Genomic DNA, 16,786 nt, shown 5'->3' with positions numbered 1-16,786 from the left:
TTATCTTTGACAAGGGAGGCAAGAATATTCAATGGAGAAAAGACAATCTCTTTAACAGTGGTGCTGGGAAAACTGGTCAACCACATGTAAAAGAATGAAACTAGAACACTCCCTAACACCATACACAAAAATTAACTCAAAATGGATTAAAGATCTAAATGTAAGACCAGAAACTATAAAACTCCTAGAGGAGAACATAGGCAAAACACTCTCCGACATAAATCACAGCAGGATCCTCCATGACCCACCTCCCAGAATATTGGAAATAAAAGCAAAAATAAACAAATGGGACCTAATTAAAATTAAAAGCTTCTTCACAGCAAAGGACACTATAAGCAAGGTGAAAAGACAGCCTTCAGAATGGGAGAAAATAATAGCAAATGAAGCAACTGATAAAGGATTAATTTAAAAAATATACAAGCAACTCCTGCAGCTCAATTCCAGAAAAATAAACGACCCAATCAAAAATTGGGCCAAAGAACTAAACAGACATTTCTCCAAAGAAGACATACAGATGGCTAACAAACACATGAAAAGATGCTCAACATCCCTCATAATCAGAGAAATGCAAATCAAAACCACAATGAGGTACCATTTCACGCCAGTCAGAATGGCTGCTATCCAAAAGTCTACATACAAGCAATAAATGCTGGAGAGGGTGTGGAGAAAAGGGAACCCTCCTACACTGTTGGTGGGAATGCAAACTAGTACAGCCACCATGGAGAACAGTGTGGAGATTCCTTTAAAAACTGGAAATAGAACTGCCATATGACCCTGCAATCCCACTCCTGGGCATACACACCAAGGAAACCAGAATTGAAAGAGACACATGTACTCCAACGTTCATTGCAGCACTGTTTATTATAGCCAGGACATGGAAGCAACCTAGATGTCCATCTGCAGACGAATGGATAAGAAAGCTGTGGTACATTTACACAATTAAAAATAATGCATTTGAATCAGTTCTAATGAGGCGGATGAAACTGGAGCCTATTATACAGAGTGAAGTAAGCCAGAAAGAAAAACAACAATACAGTATATTAACACACATATATGGAATATAGTAAGAGGATAATGATAACCCTGTATACGAGACAGTAAAAGAAACACAGATGTATAGAACAGTCTTTTGGACTCGGTGGGAGAGGGCGAGAGTGGGTTGATTTGGGAGAATGGCATTGAAACATGTATATTATCATATGTGAAATGAACCTGACGTGGTTGGGGGCTCCCCACCTCAACATTCTGTGGATTCAAGAGGCCGTTCCTTCCGAAAGTGTATAAATTAGCCTGGGATAGAAACTGCACGCTGAATTTACTAATTAAGAAATGAGAAACCAGAGCTATAAAGGTGGCATAGAAATACAAGAAACCATTCTTAAGTAATCTTTTAAAACTTTGAACAGAGTTACAGATTTTACCATTTGTTATAAACTGGTATATATAATTTAACCAGAACCAAAAGGAAATTAGTATTGTGTGAATTCTGAAGCACTTTTATTCCACATGTTGTAGGAATAATGTGGACTTTCTTGAGTTTTACACATTCATAAGTGAATGGTCTGTATCTCGTGCTTTTTTTGGCTTTCTGTGAGCTGTAGTTTCTGGGAAGTGAGCAGCTCTCATTCCTGTAACTCTTGTAATCCAGTCATTTGTGTGCCTCCTTCATGAGGATTCAGTACGGCTGTGGTGCTGTTGTCCCTCTGATAGGAACTCTAAGTCTGTGTAAAGCCCCAAAGTTCTGTTACTTATTTTTATTTTATATTGTACTATGTTTTATTTACAGTGTTGTGTTTATTTTAGGTGTATAGCAAAGTGATACAGTCATATATATATATATATATGAATTAACAAAAGCAGTTCCCATCTTTTGATGGGGTGCTCATGGTTTATAACATAAATGGCATTATTTTGAGAGCGGGATAACTTAGGTATGGCATTGGGTTTTTTTTCTTTTTGCAGCCTGAAGCAGTTGTAAAATAACTTAATGTAGCTTTTTACAACTGTGTATTCTACAGTATTTTTTTCTTTTGGTGAAATTTTAACTGTTAATGTTTTTGGCATTGTGCTTTGTACCATTTATTAAATAAAAATTTTAGAAATTAAAAAAAAAAAGTCTACTTTGTCTGAAATAAGAATTGCCACTCCAGCTTCTTTTTTATTTCCATTTGCATGGAATATCTTTTTCCATCCTTTTACTTTTAGTCTGTATGTGTCTGTAGGTCTGAAGTGGGTCTCTTGTGGCAGCAAATATATGGGTCTTGTTTTTATATCCATTCAACCAGTCTGTATCTTTTGTTTGGTGCATTTAATCTGTTTACATTTAAAGTAATTATTCATATATATGTTTCTGTTGGCATTTTCTTAATTGTTTTGGGTTTGTTTTTGTAGGTCTTTCCTTTCTCTTGTGTGTACTGCCTATATAAGTCCCTTTAGTATTTGTTGTAAAGCTGGTTTGGTGGTACTAAATTCTCTTAATTTTTGCTTGTCTGTGAAGCTTAGGTTTCTCCATCCATTTTGAATGAGATCCTTGCCAGGTAGAATATCTTGATTGTAGATTTTTTTTCTTTCAGTACTTTAAATATATCCTGCTATTCCCTTCTGGCCCGCAGAGTTTCTGCTGAAAGATCTCCTGTTGATTGTATGGGTTTTCCATTGTATGTTACTTGTCGCTTTCCTTCACTGCTTTTAATATTCTTTCTTTGTGTTTAATCTCTGTTGGCTTGATTAGTATGTGTCTCAATATGTCTCTCCTTAGGTTTATTCTGTAAAGGACTCTCTGCACATCTTGGACTTGATTGACTATTTCCTTTCCCATGTTGGGGAAGTTTTCAGCTATAATCTCTTCAAAAATTTTCTCAGTTCCTTCTCTTTCTTTTCTAATGGGACCCCTATAACTCAAATGTTGGTGCGTTTAATATTGTCCCAGAGGTCTCTTGAGTCTGTCCTCAGTTTCTTTTTGTTCTTTTCCCTTTATTCTGTTCTTCAGCAGTATTTCCACCACCCTCTTTTACAGCTCACTTGTCTGCTCTTCTGCCTCAGTTATTGTACTGTTGATTCCTTCTAGAGTATTTTTAATTTCAGTCGTTGTGCTATTCATCTCTGTTTACTTATTCTTTATTTCTTCTGTGTACTTGGTAATTGTATTAATTGTGTTGATTGTTTTATTTTCTCCATTCTACTTTCAAAGCTTGGAACATCTTTACCATCATTATTCTGAATTCTTTTTCAGGTAGTTTTCTTATTTCCTCTTCGTTTATTTGGTCTTGTGAGTTTCTACCTTGTTTCTTCATTTGTGCTATATTTCTCTTTTTATTTATTTGTTTACTTTCTAACTTACTCAGTTTGAGGTCTCCTTTCCCCAGCCTTTAGGGTTGTATTCCTTCTTCCTTTGGTTTTTGCCCTCGGAGAGAAAGGTTGGTTCACTCGTTTGTGTTGACTTCTTTTTAGAGGTGATTTGCACCTGCGTTCTAGTGGGAGGAGGTGAGTTCTTTTTTTTCTTCAGATGGGCAGGGCTGTGTGTGGTATATTTTGGAGTGTCTGTGGGACTCCTGTATGCTGGTGATTGTTTTTGTGTTTTTGTTTTGCTTGTTTGGGTAAGGTGTCCTGCAGTGGATGCTGCCAACAGCTGCATGATACGTTTTGTGTACAGGTGTCGAAGTTCTCAGTAATTAATACCCCTGGGGTTAGGAGTTCTCTGGCAGTTTGGAATCTTGGACCCAGTGCTCTCACCTCAGTGGTTCAGGTGTGATCTTTGGTCGGGGGACAGGGGCTCCCTAAGTTGTTTGTCATAGTATTAAAAGGGGTTAAAGCAAACACACCAAAACAAAAAGTAAAACATGACATGAAATGAAAGATAGATGGTCAGATAAATAGACATATGTGAAAAAGATTTATATTTATTCAGAAATAGCTACAACAGGTAAAAAACAATAAGAAAAACAGAACTAAAACAAAGTAAAAAAAAATCGCAAAAGAAGGAAAAAAATCTTAAAAAAAATTTTTAACAAGAGAAAAACTCCACAGCACTGCAAAATGCTAACATGAAGATAGAAATATGTAGGAGAAATAAACAATGTGACTTAAAGGACAAAAAAAAAGAAAAAAAAATTCTTAAGTTCATAGTTCTTCTTAGATGTGGAGTGTGCCCCTGTGGATGGGGTTGAATTAGTGTCCTGTGGTGGTTTCCTGGTTAGGGGGACTTGTGCCTGTGTTCTGGTTGATGGAGCTGGATCTCTTCTCTCTGAAGAGCAGCAGAGTGTCTAGTAGTACGTTTTGGGGTGTCTGTGGATTCAGTATGACTTTGGACAGTCTCCTGGCTTTGGCAATATTAGACACGTCTGTTTCTGCAGCCATGTCGAGGTGGCCCTCTCAGAATATCCTCACTGCTGCCAGTCCCCTACTTGTCCCTTGAATTTTTACTGGAGCTTCTGTACCCTGGTCCCGCCCTGCACTGCAGGCTGATGCTTGCTAGGCAGGGGCTTGCATGGAGCTTTTCTCAGCTCTCCAAACCTGCGCTCTGCATTGCAGCGACTTGTGTGGGTTTCTTTCCACACCCTGAGCCGCCCTCTGCACCTTGGGACTTGTGTGCCTTTCTCTTGGCACCCTGGGCCTGCCTGCTGTGCTGCAGAGGTTTGTGTGTGCTTCTCTCGGCACCCCGGGCCAACCCTCTGCACCTCAAAGTTTGTGTGCTCTTCTCTTGGCACCTTGGACCCACGTTATGTGCCGCGGGGCTTCTGTGAACTTCTTGGCTCCCTGAGCCTGTCCTCTGGTCGGGACCAGGGTCTGTGAGCTGCTTATGGACTGAGAAATGCAGCTTCTCTGAATTCTGCCCTCCAGGTCCCCCACTTTGCCCAGCTCTCCAAGATTCTGCAGTTCCCCCTTGGTCCCGCATGTGAGGGAGCTTCCCAGTGCACGGAAACTCTTCCTCCTTCACGACTCCCTCCCTTCCTGGGGGCACAAGTTCCCATCTTGAAGTTCTCCATCTCTTCCGTTTTTATGTCTTTGTTCTCTGTCCTACCTCATTCCAGGGAAGTTAGCTTGCCCCCCTCCCACCAGAGGCCTGGAGTCTTCTGCTGTTGCTAAGAGGTTGTTCTGTAGTTGTTCCCAATCTTGATGAGTTTTTGATGTATCTGTGGCGAGGCTGGCAATCTCCCTGTCTTATTCTCCTGCCATCCTCTTCTGCTCTCTGAGATTCATTTAAGTTGTTGGATGTGTTAGTAGTTTACTCATTATTAAGTAGTCGTATATGGTATGGGGTCACACAGAGTCGGACACGATTGAAGTGACTTAGCAGCAGCAGCATATGGTATGGATGTGCTAGTTGACTTCTTTTTAAATTTGCATATTATAAAATTCATTCTGTACAGTTCTATAGATGTGCAGTTCTGTGGATTTTGGCAGATGGATAGTTACTGGTTCCACCATTACAGTGTCATACAAAGCATTCCTTTCCTTCAAGCTTCCCCTTTGTAGTCAACCACTCATACCCACCCTGTCCCTGGAAACCATTGATTTCTTTTTTGTCCAATAGATTTATCTTTTCCATACTAACATATAAATGCAATTATGTAATATGTCACTTTTTGGGTCTGACTTCTTTCACTTAGCCGAACAAATTTAAGATTTTGTGTTGTTTCATGAATCACTCATTTTAATTGGTGAATGGTATAGTAGTGTTCTGGCTTCCCAAGGGACACTGTGGTAAAGAATTCACCTGCTAGTGCAGGAGATGCAAGAAATGTGGGTTTGATCCCTGGGTCATGGAGATCCTCTGGAGTAGGAAGTGGCAACCCACTCCAGTATTCTTACCTGGAAAACCCAATGGACAGAGGAGCCTGGTGGGCTATGGTCCATGGGGTCGCGAAGAATTGGAAATGACTGAGCAACTGACCCCTATAACCCTCTAATAGTATTGTATTATATGGATGTACCACAGTTTGTTTGTCCATTCACAGGTGAAAGTTGTTTGACTTGTTTCTAGCTTTAGGCTAATATGAATAAAACTGAATATAAATTTTGTATGAACATAAATTTTCATTACTCTTGGATAGATAACTGAGAGTAGGATGGTTGGATCAAATGGTATATGTTAGTTTCATTTTTTAAGAAACTGCCAAATCGTTTTCCAGAGTTACTGCTCTACTTTGTATTTCCTTAAGTAATGTATAAGAATTCCATTTGCTTTGTGTCCTCACCAATATTTGTTGTTGATTTTTGTTCATTAAATTTTTTATTGAGATTATAGATTTATATATTCATATAGATAATTACAGATTCATATGCAGTTATAAGAAATAATACAGAAACATCATATGTATCCTGTACCCAGTTTCTCCCGGTGGTACATCTTGCAGAAGTATAATACAATATGACAAGCAAGATATCAACAATGATTCTGTACAGTAGTCTTGTTCAAATTTCCCAAGTTTTACTTTGTGTGTGTGGGTTTAGTCCTATATAGTTTATAACGTGTTGTCGTCATTGTTCAGTTGCCAAGTCCTGTCCGACTCTTTGACTATCATGAACTGCATCATGTCAAGCTGCCCTGTCCTTCACTATCTCCCAGAGTTTGCTCAAACTCATATCCATTGAGTTAGTGATGCCATCCAACCATCTCATCTTCTGAGAGATGAGATTACTCCTCTACCATCTTCTTCCACTCTCTGAGATTCATTTAAGTTGTTGGATGTGTCAGTAGTTTACTACTTATTGTTAAGTAGTAGTATATGGTATGGATGTGCTAGTTGATTTCTTTTTAAATTCACATACTATAAAATTCATTCTTTACAGTTCTGTGGATGTGCAGTTCTATGGAACTATACCTCCTTCTCCTCTTGCCCTTAATCTTTCCCAGAATTAGGATCTTTTCCAGTGAATCAGATCTTTGCATCAGGTGGACAAAGTATTGGAGCTTCAGCTTCAGAAGCATCATTCCTTCCAATGAATTGTCAGGGTTGATTTCCTTTAGGATTGACTAGTTTGATCTCCTTGCTGTCCAAGGGACCCTCAAGAGTCTTCTCCAGCACCACAGTTCAAAAGCATCAATTCTTCAATATTCAGCCTTCTTTGTAGTCCAACTAACATCCATATATGACTACTGGAAAAAGTATAGCTCTGACTGTATAGACTTTTGTCGGCAAAGTGATGTCCCTGCTTTTTAATACACTGTCTAGGTTTGTCATCATAAAGAGGCTTTTTAGTCCCTCTTCACTTTCTGCCATAAGGGTGATGTCATCTGCATATCTGAGGTTATTAATATTTCTCCCGGCAATCTTGATTTCAGCTTGTGCTTCTTCCAGCCCAGCATTCCTCATGATGTACTCTGCATAGAAGTTAAATAAGCAGGGTGACAGCATACAGCCTTGACGTACTCCTTTTCCTATTTGGAACCAGTCTGTTGTCCCATGTCCAGTTCTAACTGTTGCTTCCTGACCTGCATATAGGTTGCTCAAGAGGTAGGTCAGGTGGTCTGGGATTCCCATCTCTTTCAGAATGTTCCACAGTTTATTGTGATCCACACAGTCAAAGGCTTTGGCATAGTCAGTGAAGCAGAAATAGATGTTTTTCTGGAACTCTCTTGCTTTCTCCATGATCCAGCGGATGTTGGCAATTTGATCTCTGGTTCCTCTGCCTTTTCTAAAACCGGCTTGAACATCTGGGAGTTCACAGTTCATGTATTGCTGAAGCCTGGCTTGGAGAATTTTGAGCATGACTTTACTAGCGTGTGAGATGAGTGCAATTGTGTGGTAGTTTGAGCATTCTTTGGCATTGCCTTTCTTTGGGATTGGAATAAATACTGACATTTTCCCAAGTTTCCTGCATTGGTAGGCAGGTTCTTTACCACTGAGCCATCAGGAAACCCCTTTTATGTGTTTATTCTTTCCTAAATATAGCATTTAATCAAGTCTCTAGATCTTTCTACCATTTTATAGGAAATAGGAAAAAGAAACAAGGTAAGTGATATCTTGGGGAAGCAATTGGTCAAATCAGAATGTGGGGCATTCTGTGGGTCATATGTCCTAATTTCTATAACAAGTCAGTGCCTTGCTAGGGGGAGTAGGGTAGAGGGGGGAGGAACTGTATGACGAGACTTAAAAAATGAAAGAGACAAATAATAACTAGATACAGTATATGGGTTGGCTGGATTTTGATTTGAACAAACCAAAAAAATAAACAGAAAAAGGATCTTTGAAACAATTGGGGAAACCTGAGTATGGACAAGTTATTAGGCCTTTCTAAAGAATTATTGTTAATTTATTTCAGTTTGTTAATGGCATGTTTATATAAGAAGAAATTATTGTCAGAGATCAATATTGAACTATTTTCAAAGCAGTAATATATCTAGAATTTGTTTTTGAATACTCTAGCCAAAAAAAAATATGCAGAAAAAAATAGGAGTGGAGTAGAAGAGTAAGGAAACAAGATTGGGAAAATATTGATAATTGTTGAAGATGAGTGATGGCTTCCTGAGGGTGTGTTTCAATAGTCTTTTCGTGTTTGATGTTTGGAATTGTCCATGACAAAATGTTCAGAAAAATTATTTATGGAAATAATATTTTGTATTTTAAAATAAAATGTGAATAGTTGACTGCTCAGAAGTCACTTGTAGTTTTCTGCTATAAAACAAATTCAGACTTTATGAAAAAATATCTGATTCTGGAGGACAGATGACTGAAGTTTTGTTTTTTTATTTAGGCAGAAGAAAACAAAAGATTAAGGGAGCTCCAGCTTGAACAAGAAGAAAAATTGGCTACAGAACTGGCAAAACTAAAACATGAAAGTCTAAAGGATGAAAAGTTGAGGCAACAAGTAAGAGAAAACAGGTATCTTGACTTCCAAAACCTTTATTTATTTAGTCTTTATCTTTAAAGTTTTATGTAATGCTTATCACCTAAGAGTGAAATTTCTTTCTTTATGTCATTGTACTTAGTTATTATTTTGACTGGAAATACTTACTGCTTTAAATCCTATATATATGTGTGTGTGTGTATATATATACACATATATATATTCATTTGAGAAAAGATCATATTCATAGAAATAAAGTGATAATATTTGAGGTGAAAATTAATATCAGTTCCCTCTTTTTTCTCTAAAGATAATTTTTAAAATGACCTCTTTAAAAATAAATAGACTCATGAATCTGACTCTTAAGAGAAATCTTCAGTTCAGTCACTCAGTCGTATCCGGCTCTTTGCGACCCCATGAATCGCAGCACGCCAGGCCTCCCTGTCCATCACCAATTCCCGGAGTTTACCCAAACTCATGTGTATCGAGTTGGTGATGCCATCAAGCCATCTCATCCTCTGTCATCCCCTTCTCCTCCTGCCCCCAATCCCTCCCAGCATCAGGGTCTATTCCAATGAGTCAACTCTTCGCATGAGGTGGCCAAAGTATTGGAGTTTCAGCTTCAGCATCAGTCCTCCCAGTGAACACCCAGGACTGATCTCCTTTAGGATGGACTGGTTGTATCTTCTTGTGGTCCAAGGGACTTAAGAATCTTCTCCAACACCACAGTTCAAAAGCATCAATTCTTTGGCGATCAGCTTTCTTCACAGTCCAACTCTCACATCCATACATGACCACGGGAAAAACCATAGCCTTGACTAGACGGACCTTGGTTGGCAAAGTAATGTCTCTGCTTTTTAATATGCTATCTAGGTTGGTCATAACTTTCCTTCAGTAAGTGTCTCTTAATTTCATATCTGCAATCAGCATCTGCAGTGATTTTGGAGCCCAAAAAATAAAGTCTGACACTGTTTCTCCATCTATTTCCCATGAAGTGATGGGACCAGATGCCATGATCTTAGTTTTCTGAATGTTGAGCTTTACGCCAACTTTTTCACTCTCCTCTTTCACTTTCATCAAGAGGCTCTTTAGTTCTTCTTCACTTTCTGCCATAAGGGTGGTGTCATCTGCATATCTGAGGTTATTGATATTTCTCCCGGCAATCTTGATTCCAGCTTGTGCTTCTTCCAGCCCAGTGTTCCTCATGATGTACTCTGCATATAAGTTAAATAAGCAGGGTGACAATATACAGCCTTGACATATTCCTTTTCTTATTTGGAACCAGTCTGTTGTTCCATGTCCAGTTCTAACTATTGCTTCCTGACCTGCATACAGGTTTCTCAAGAGGCAGGTCAGGTGGTCTGGTATTCCCATCTCTTGAAGAGTTTTCCAAAGTTTATTGTGATCCACACAGTCAAAGGCTTTGGCATAGTCAATGAAGCAGAAATAGATGTTTTTCTGGAACTTAGTGATGCCTAATTTAATTTTATGCCCCTACATAAATTTCCTACAGTATTTCTGGAAAATGGCTGGTCATCTGTGGTTCAGCATGTCTAGTGACTATAATAGAATCTGTCTTTTTCATTCAGCTCTTTGAATACTCCTTTTTCCTCTGTTTTTTCAAAGTTAATTTCCCTGTAATTTCCAGGCAGTTGTCTTAGTTCTGTTATCTGACTGAAAAAGAAATAGAGTTCTTCTTTAGGACATCCTTTCCTATTCCCAGGTGGCTCAGTGGTACAGAATCTGCCTTCCAAGCAGGAGACCTAGGTTTGATCCCTGCATTGGAAAGATTCCCTGGAGAAGGGACCAGCTACCCACTCCAGTATTCTGGCCTGGAAAATTCCTTGAACTGTATAGTCCATGAGGGCTCCAAGAGTCGGGCATGACTAAGGGACTTTCACTTTCACTTCACTTTCACTTAGATATTTATGAATTCACTAAACATTTCCTTCTATAAGTTAAATATCCTTCATTCTTTCATCTGTTCCTTAGATAACATGACTTCAAGCTTCTTCCCCATCCTGATTATCTTCTGTAGATGTGACTTAGACTTCTAATATTCCTTAACAAAATATTGGGGGCTTTCCTGATAGCTCAGCAGTAAAGAATCCACCTGCCAATGCAGGAGACATGGGTTTGATCCCTGCTTCAGGAAGATCCACTGAAGGAAGAAATGGCAACCCACTCCAGTATTCTTGCCTAGAAAATCCCATGGACAGAGAAGCCTGCCCGGCTACAGTCCATAGGGTGACAAAGAATCAGATGTGACTGAGCACACACAATCTAAATACTGCTCCCATAATTATGTGTAATACTCTAGGGTGTTGTTCAGTACCCCTAATAGTGAGACTGTTAACCACATTGTTCTGGAACATGTTCCTTAATGTTGCCTAAGATTACTTTTCAGTGGCAGCCTATCACACTGTTGATTAAAACTCATGCTAACTAAATGCCCATTCTGTACTTACATAGTTGAATATATTTGGAATTTACTTTGATAGTTGTTACATTTTGTCTTGACTGAACAGGGCTTCTATAGAATATTATATGACCCATGGATGAGCTTCAGAGGTTTTTGAGCTTCTTTAAATTACATGTAAATATATTTGGCAAATACACCCATGTGTATTTTTCTGTGTCCACAACTTCTATCAAATTCTCTAGGAATTACTATTCTTAAAAAAAAAAAAAAGATTTAAAATGACTGCCAGTGTCTTCGTAGTGTTCTAGTCTCAACCTATCTTTTTTGATCTTAACTCTCCAATCATTGTTAGTTATCATGATACTTTTATGTTATCTGAAGATGAAATAAATGTTCCATTATTTCATGTCTTTAACTCATTGATAATAAGAATTAAATACAGGAGCTTTGTAGCAGTTGCAAACTACTTGATTCAGATAGATGCTCCCTCTCAGAACAGACTATCTGGAGAAGGTATAAAAATAAGACATGGGAGAGGAAGGAAACCAGAATAGTGAGCCTGGCATTTGTAGTTGCATTTCTTCTGGAAGTTTTTGCAGGTAGCACAAGTATGGCTAAAAGTTAAGTGAAGGTGAGCTTGACCAGTAAGCATATAGCAAGGTGTTCAGCATCATTTTACATGATACATGCTTGAGATTTTCTACTTTAGTGTATGTTTTACTTTAATAATCCAGAAGCTAATTAGATTTTACTGGATAGACACAGATGAAGAGATACTATGTGAGCAGATCAGTTGAACATATCCAGAATAAGCATAAAGAAACGAAAGGATAGAAGAATACAAAAGAGAGCTTAAAAGGGATAAGAGCTGTGCTGGCAAGTTCTACCAGATGTATAATTTTAGTTCTGGTAGTAGAAATGAATGAGGATGATGCAGAAATGCAACATTCAAAGAGATATAGGCTGTGAATTTCAAAAAATAGTAAAAGACATAAAGTCACAGGTTAAGGCATAATAAATAATTAAAAACATATTTATGCTCATTCTATTCAAACTTTCGAAATCTAACAATGGAGAAAAATTAAAAATTTACAAAAGTGCCACACAAAAAAGACTGTTGCCTTCAAAGGAATGATAGTAAGAAGTCTGACTGAACTTTGGGCAGCAATGTTAGAAGATGGAAGACTGTGGATTTAAAGGACCAAAAGAAAGTAATAGCCCATTTAGAATTCTATACATTGTGGAAATTTTCTTCAAATGTAAGACAAAAGTCATTTGTTGAGTATTCTTTCAAATAGAGTATGTTTCTTCTCAGCATGGTAAAATAGTGACTGACACGGAGAGTGGACCATTTTCTGATCAGTGTACTCATCTGCAGATTGGCAGGTCTAAATTCAAGGAAGTGTTTGCTTTAGTCCTTGAAATGTATCTGAAATAATTGAAAATCATCTCAATCATGATTAGGCTCTTCTAACTTAATTTTTAAAACCCAGGGCAAATTTTTAAGAAGCATTGAAATTTATTTTGAAAAGTTCAAGTTCAGAAGTCATGAGACTTTTATTTTGAACATATGATTTTGTTTAATTCAAAAAGATTTAAAAGTTTAATTTTTTCACAGATTTTAACTAGAATTGAGAAACTGTCTAGTTTTAGAAATCCCTTTTTAATTACACCATTAGTCAATAATTACAATTAGTAATAATTTTTTAGTTATTAGAATTAATGGTATAATTATGACTGCAATTTATAGTTATTAAATAATGGGTAACTATAGATTATATATTGGAGAAGGAAATGGCAACCCACTCCAGTGTTCTTGCCTGGAGAATCCCAGGGATGGGGGAGCCTGGTGGGCTTCCATCTAAGGGGTCACACAGAGTCGGACACGACTGAAGTGACTCAGCAGCAGCAGCAGCAGCATAGATTATATAGTTAACCTATAGCTTCATGAAAACAGAAACAAGTACCTTGTTTATAACTTGTATTAGTTTAGCAAAAACTAGCTCAAAGAATAGTCAGAGACAGCCTTTCCTTATTAAATGTACAGCCAATTCCTTGCCAATGCCAGTATGATTATAGTGCAGACTGATAATCAAGATGTTAATTATATAAACAAAGATGAGGTGGATTTTAAAAATAACGTTTTTAGTCAAACAAAGCAGAGACTTGATTACTGATAACCCTGCATTAAAGGAAATACTAGTAGCTGTTCTGGAGGTAGAATAATAGTCCCAACATTAATTTCAGAACCTCTGGGAGGCAATGTGTAGTAACTCTAGGTGAAATTTGAATGTGTTAATCATTTATTGGAATGATTGGATTTGGAATTTAAAATATATAGAGTTAAAAACGTTGTTGTTGGTCATTCACTAAGTCGTGTCTACTCTGCAGGCCCATGAAACTGCAGCACACAGTGGATCTCCTTGCTGTCCAAGGGACTCTCAAGAGTCTTCTCTAGCACCACAGTTCGAAAGCATCAATTCTTTGGTGCTCAGCCGCCTTTATGGTCCAACTCTCACATCCATACATGACTACTGGAAAAACCACAGCTTTGCCTATGTGGACCTTTGTTGGCAGTGATGTCTGTGCTTTTTAGTACACTGTCAAAGTTTGTCATAGATTTTCTCCCAAGAGCGAGACTCTTCGTGTTTGCAGTCTCCATCCACATTGATTTTGGAGCCCCCCAAAATAAAGTCTGTCACTGTTCCATTTTTTCCCCATCTATTTGCCATGAAGTGATGGTATCAGATGCCATGATCTTAGTTTTTTGATAGTTGAGTTTTAAGCCAGCTTTTTCACTCTCCTCTTTCACCTTAAACAAGAGACTCTTTACTCTCTACTTTCTGCCATTAAAGTGGTATCATCTACATACCTGAGGTTCTTGGTATTTCTCCTGGCAATCTTGATTCCAGCTTGTGAGTCATCCAGTCCAACATTTAGTTACAATGTACTCTGCATATAAGTTAAGCAGGGTGACAATATACAGCCTTGACATACTCCTTTCCCATTTGGAACCAGTCCGTTGTTCCATGCCCAGTTCTATCTGTTGCTTCTTGTCCTGCATACAGGTTTCTCAGGAAGCAGGTAATGTGGTCTGGTATTCCAATCTCTTTAAGAGTATCCCACAGTTTGTTGTGATCCACACAGGCAAAGGCTTTAGTGTAGTCAATGAAGCAGAAGTAGATGTTTTTTTGAATTCCCTTGTTTTTTTTCTGTGATCCAGAATATTTTGGTGATTTGATTTCTGGTTCCTCTGCCATTTCTAAATACAGCTTGTACATGTGGAAGTTCTTGGTGAAGCCTAGCTTGAAGGATTTTGAGTATTATCTTGCTGGCATGTGAAATGAGTGATATTGTGTAGTAATTTGAACATTGTTTGGATTTGCCTTTCTTTGGGATTGGAATGAAAACTGACCTTTTCCAGTCCTATAGCCACTGCTGAGTTTTCCAAATCTGCTGGCATATTGAGTGCAACACTTTAACAGGGTCACCTTTAGGATTTGAAATAGCTCAGTTGGAATTCCATTAACTCCACTAACTTTGTTTGTGGTAGTGCTTCCTAAGACCCACTTGACTTCACACTCCAGGATGTCTGGCTCTAGAAGAATGATCACCCCATGGTGGTTACCTGGTCATTAAGAGCTTTTCTGTACAGTTCTTCTGTGTATTCTTGCCACCTGTTCTTAACATTTTCTGCTTCTACTAGGTCCGTGCTGGTTTTCTCCTTTATTGTGCCTGTCTTTGCATGAAATGTTCCCTTGGTAGTTCCGTCCGTCCATCCGTTCCGTCACTCAGTCGTGTCCAACTCTTTGCGACCCCGTGGACTGTAGCCTACCAGGCTTCTCCGTCCATGGGATTCTCCAGGCAAGAATACTGGAGTGGGTTACCGTTTCCTTCTCCAGGGGATCTTCCCGACCCAGGGATCGAACCCGGGTCTCCCTCATTGGAGGCAGATGCTTTAACCTCTGAGCCACCAGGGAAGCCCTTGGTAGTTCCAGTTTTCTTAAAAAGATCTCTAGCCTTTCCCATTCTATTGTTTTTTTTAATTTCTTTGCATTGATCACTTAGGAAGGCTTTCTTATCTCTCCTTGCTATTCTCTGGAACTCTGCATTCACTTGGGAATTTCTTTCCCTTTATCCTTTGCCTTTTGTTTCTCTTATCTCAGCTATTTGTAAGGCCGCCTCTGACAATCACTTTGCCTTCTTGCATTTCTTTTTCTCAGAGATAGTCACCACCTCTTGTACAGTGTTATGAACCTCCATCCATAGTTCTTCAGGCACACTGTCTACCTGATCTAGTCCCTTGAATCTATTTGTCATCTCCACTGTATAATCATAAGGGATTTGATTTAGGTCATACCTGAATGACCTAGTGGTTTTTCCTACTTTCTTCAGTTTGAGCCTGAATTTTGCAAAATGGACCTGATGATCTAAGCCACAGTCAGCTCCAGGTCTTGTTTTTGCTGACTGTATAGAGCTTCTCCATCTTCAACGGCAAAGAACTCATTGTTCAGTCACTCAGTCACGTCCAACTCTTTGCAACCCCATGCACTGCAGCAAGCCAAGCTTCCCTGTCCTTCACCATTTCCTGGAGCTTGCTCAAATTCATGTCCATTCAGTCAGTGGTGCCATCCAACCATCTCATCCTCTGTCATCCCCTTCTCTTCCTGCCTTTAATCTTTCCCAGTGTCAGGTCTTTTCTGATGAGTTGGGTCTTCACATCAGTTAGCCAGAGTATCAGAGCTTCAGCTTCAGTCCTTCCAATGAATATTCAGGATTGATTTCTTTTAGGATTGACTGGTTTGATTTCCTTGCATTCCAAGGGACTCTCAAGAGTCTTCTCCAACACCATAGTTCAAACATCAATTCTTTGGCGCTCAGCCTTCTTTATGGTCCAACTCTCCCATCCGTATATGACTATTGGAAAACCATACCTTTGACTAGATGGACCTTTGTTGGCAAAGTGATGTCACTGCCTTTTAATATGCCATCTAGCTTTTTCATAGCTTTTCTTCCAAGGAGCAAACATCTTTTAATTTCACACTTGCAGTCATCATCTGTAGTGATTTTCGACCCTAGAAAATAAAGTCTGTCACTGTTTCCATTGTTTCTGCATCTTTATGCCATGAACTGATGGGACCAGGTGCCATGATCTTGGTTTTTTGAATGTTGAGTTTTAAGCCAGCTTTTTCACTGTCCTCTTTCACCTTCATCAAGAGGCTCTTTAGTTCCTCTTCACTTTCTGCCATAAGGGTGGTGTCATCTGCATATCTGAAGTCATTGATATTTCTCCTAGCAATCCCGATTTTAGCCTGGCATTTCGCATGATGTACTCTGCATATCAGTTAAATAAGCAGGGTGACAGTATATAACCTTAGTGTACCCTTTCACAATTTTGAGCCGGTCTGTTGTTCTACGTCTGGTTCTAACTTTTGCTTCTTGACCTGCATACAAGTTTTGCAGGAGGCAGGTAAGGTGGTTTGGTATTCCCATCTTTTTAAGAATTTTCCAGTTTGTTATGATCCACACAAAGGCTTTAAGGTAGTCAATGAAGCAGAAATAGGTGTTTTTCTG

The 16,786-nt window shown here is 38.7% G+C and overlaps 1 protein-coding gene across 1 annotated transcript in view; it reads left to right on the top strand.

The window, feature by feature from the left end:
* The window catches only part of MNS1 (meiosis specific nuclear structural 1), a 62,786-nt gene that overhangs the window by 15,114 nt on the left and 30,886 nt on the right, over positions 1–16,786 (top strand). Inside the window, exon 3 of the mRNA XM_055436280.2 lies at positions 8,698–8,825. Coding sequence (XP_055292255.2) covers positions 8,698–8,825 — 128 coding nt within the window. The remainder of the gene's footprint in view (positions 1–8,697; positions 8,826–16,786) is intronic.

This window comes from Moschus berezovskii, chromosome 9 (assembly GCF_049115385.1).
Source record: "Moschus berezovskii isolate FMDL1 chromosome 9, NW_MosBer_1.0, whole genome shotgun sequence".
Lineage (NCBI taxonomy): Eukaryota > Metazoa > Chordata > Mammalia > Artiodactyla > Moschidae > Moschus > Moschus berezovskii.
This window is presented reverse-complemented; position numbering and strand designations above follow the sequence as displayed.